The sequence below is a fragment of the Cupressus sempervirens genome, chromosome 8, assembly GCF_028749045.1.
Source record: "Cupressus sempervirens isolate cs-2001-9-10 chromosome 8, ASM2874904v1, whole genome shotgun sequence".
NCBI classification, from domain to species: Eukaryota; Viridiplantae; Streptophyta; class Pinopsida; order Cupressales; family Cupressaceae; genus Cupressus; species Cupressus sempervirens.
The window spans coordinates 167,380,820-167,382,484 of NC_143125.1; the positions used below are offsets into that span (position 1 = coordinate 167,380,820).

The following is a 1,665-nucleotide window of genomic DNA, read 5'->3' on the forward strand; positions in this document are numbered from 1 at the left end:
AGATAAGTAGTAGTGAGAAGGGCTCGGTGGAAAGTATGTTTAATGCACAGGCAAAGGAGAAGTGTGAGACATCCATTGATGGATTCTTTGTTGCTAATGGTATCCCATATAATGCAGGTTGTTCCACTTATTATAAATAAATGGTGAAAGATATTATGAGCATGAATTCCTCATTTGTGCCCCTCGGTGAGCATAAGCTACGAACCACTATCCTAGATGAAGAGTACTCAAAGGTTGCTTTATTATTTAAGGATATGAGACGCACTTGGGTTAGGACAAGCTGCTTTATTGTGATGGATGGGTGGATCGATGTTAGACATCGACCACTCATCAATATCATTGTCACATCCCCTGCTGGCTCTTATTTTTTGAGAGCCATAGATTGCTCAGGAAAGAAGAAGGATGCAGATTTTTAATTCACCATTTTGCGAGATGCCATAGAGGAGATTGGGCCCTCTAATGTTGTACAAGTTATCACAGATTCTGCACCTGTGTGCAAATCAACAGGTTTGATGATAGAGGGTGCTTATAGGCACATATTTTGGACCCCTTGTTGTGTTCATTCCTTGAACAATGCATTGAAGGACATAGGGAAGATTGAATGGGTGAAGCAAGCGGTGCTAGAAGCTAGAGAAGTGCAAATGTTTATTTGCAACCACCACACTTCACTTGCTCTATTCAGGTCCTTCTCTAAGAAGGAGTTCCTCAAACTAGCCGAGACAAGGTATGTCAATTATAATTATAGTTTACTTTTAGTTTGTTTTAACTTTAAATTATTTAAAAAAATTATTTATAAGTTTACTTACATGTGATGCTTTTTGTTTTAAATTTTAATCATTAATGTTTAAGTTTAAATTTTTAATTTTTAATTGTTGCTATAGGTATTGCACATATTTCATCTTGATGGAGAGGATGATTGAGGTGTATGAGGCCCTTCAATTGATGGTGGTGAATCCAGAGTGGGGACGATGGTCTCATTCTAAGTCCACTGAAGGAAAAGCGGTGAGGCAAAGGATCCTTGATGAGAGTTGGTGGTCCATAATGAAGTAAGTTGTTGGTTTTTAAATTTACTATTAGTCTTTTGCTTGCTAATTTTCCTACTAATAATCTTACAATTCTTAAAATTCTAATTCTGATTTTTTTTTTTGGCATTTTGATCTTGCAGATACATTTGCTCTGTCATAGCACCCATTGTTGATGTCATTAGATATGCTGATACTGATGCTCCTAGTTTAGGAGAGATCTATGAGACTATTGACAGCATGATGGGTAAGATGAAGAGAATTGTTGCGGCAAAGGATCCTATATTGGGCTTTTATGAGGAGCATATTAGGCTTATTGTGACGCGGAGGTGGAACATAATGAATACCCCGCTTCATATGGTAGCATTTGCTCTAAATCTCAAATGGTATGCATAGTTGGGTGGAAGGGGCCTCTCATGTGATGATCCTAAGGTTTTGGATGGCTTCACAAAAGCAATTGATAAGATGTATTCAGCTCAAGATGCCTCTACTCTTCGTGCATAGTTCCTTGACTTCACCAACCTTCGTGGCCCAAACTTGGGTAAGCCACAAGCAAGGTTGGATAGAGTTATTTTAGCATAGAGGGATCCTATTGGATGGTGGACTTGGCACGGGAGAGATACACCTGAGTTAAAGATACTTG

At 38.5% G+C, this 1,665-nt stretch overlaps 1 protein-coding gene across 1 annotated transcript; it reads left to right on the forward strand.

Moving 5' to 3' along the window:
- The first annotated feature begins 363 nt into the window (after positions 1 to 363).
- LOC149542084 (uncharacterized) lies at positions 364 to 1,418 on the forward strand. The gene is made up of 3 exons (XM_089795687.1): positions 364 to 724; positions 882 to 1,046; positions 1,166 to 1,418. Exons 1-3 carry the CDS (start codon positions 513 to 515, stop codon positions 1,416 to 1,418), a joined length of 630 nt encoding a protein of 209 aa, XP_089651813.1. The 5' UTR covers positions 364 to 512.
- Positions 1,419 to 1,665: the final 247 nt, after the last annotated feature.

Excerpts from the sequence above, each read along its gene's own strand:
- LOC149542084 (XM_089795687.1), top strand. The coding sequence starts at position 513 with ATGATAGAGGGTGCTTATAGGCACATATTTTGGACCCCTTGTTGTGTT. Across the intron at positions 725-881 it reads CTCAAACTAGCCGAGACAAG|GTATTGCACATATTTCATCT; the intron begins GTATGTCAATTA and ends TTGTTGCTATAG. Across the intron at positions 1,047-1,165 it reads AGTTGGTGGTCCATAATGAA|ATACATTTGCTCTGTCATAG; the intron begins GTAAGTTGTTGG and ends TTGATCTTGCAG.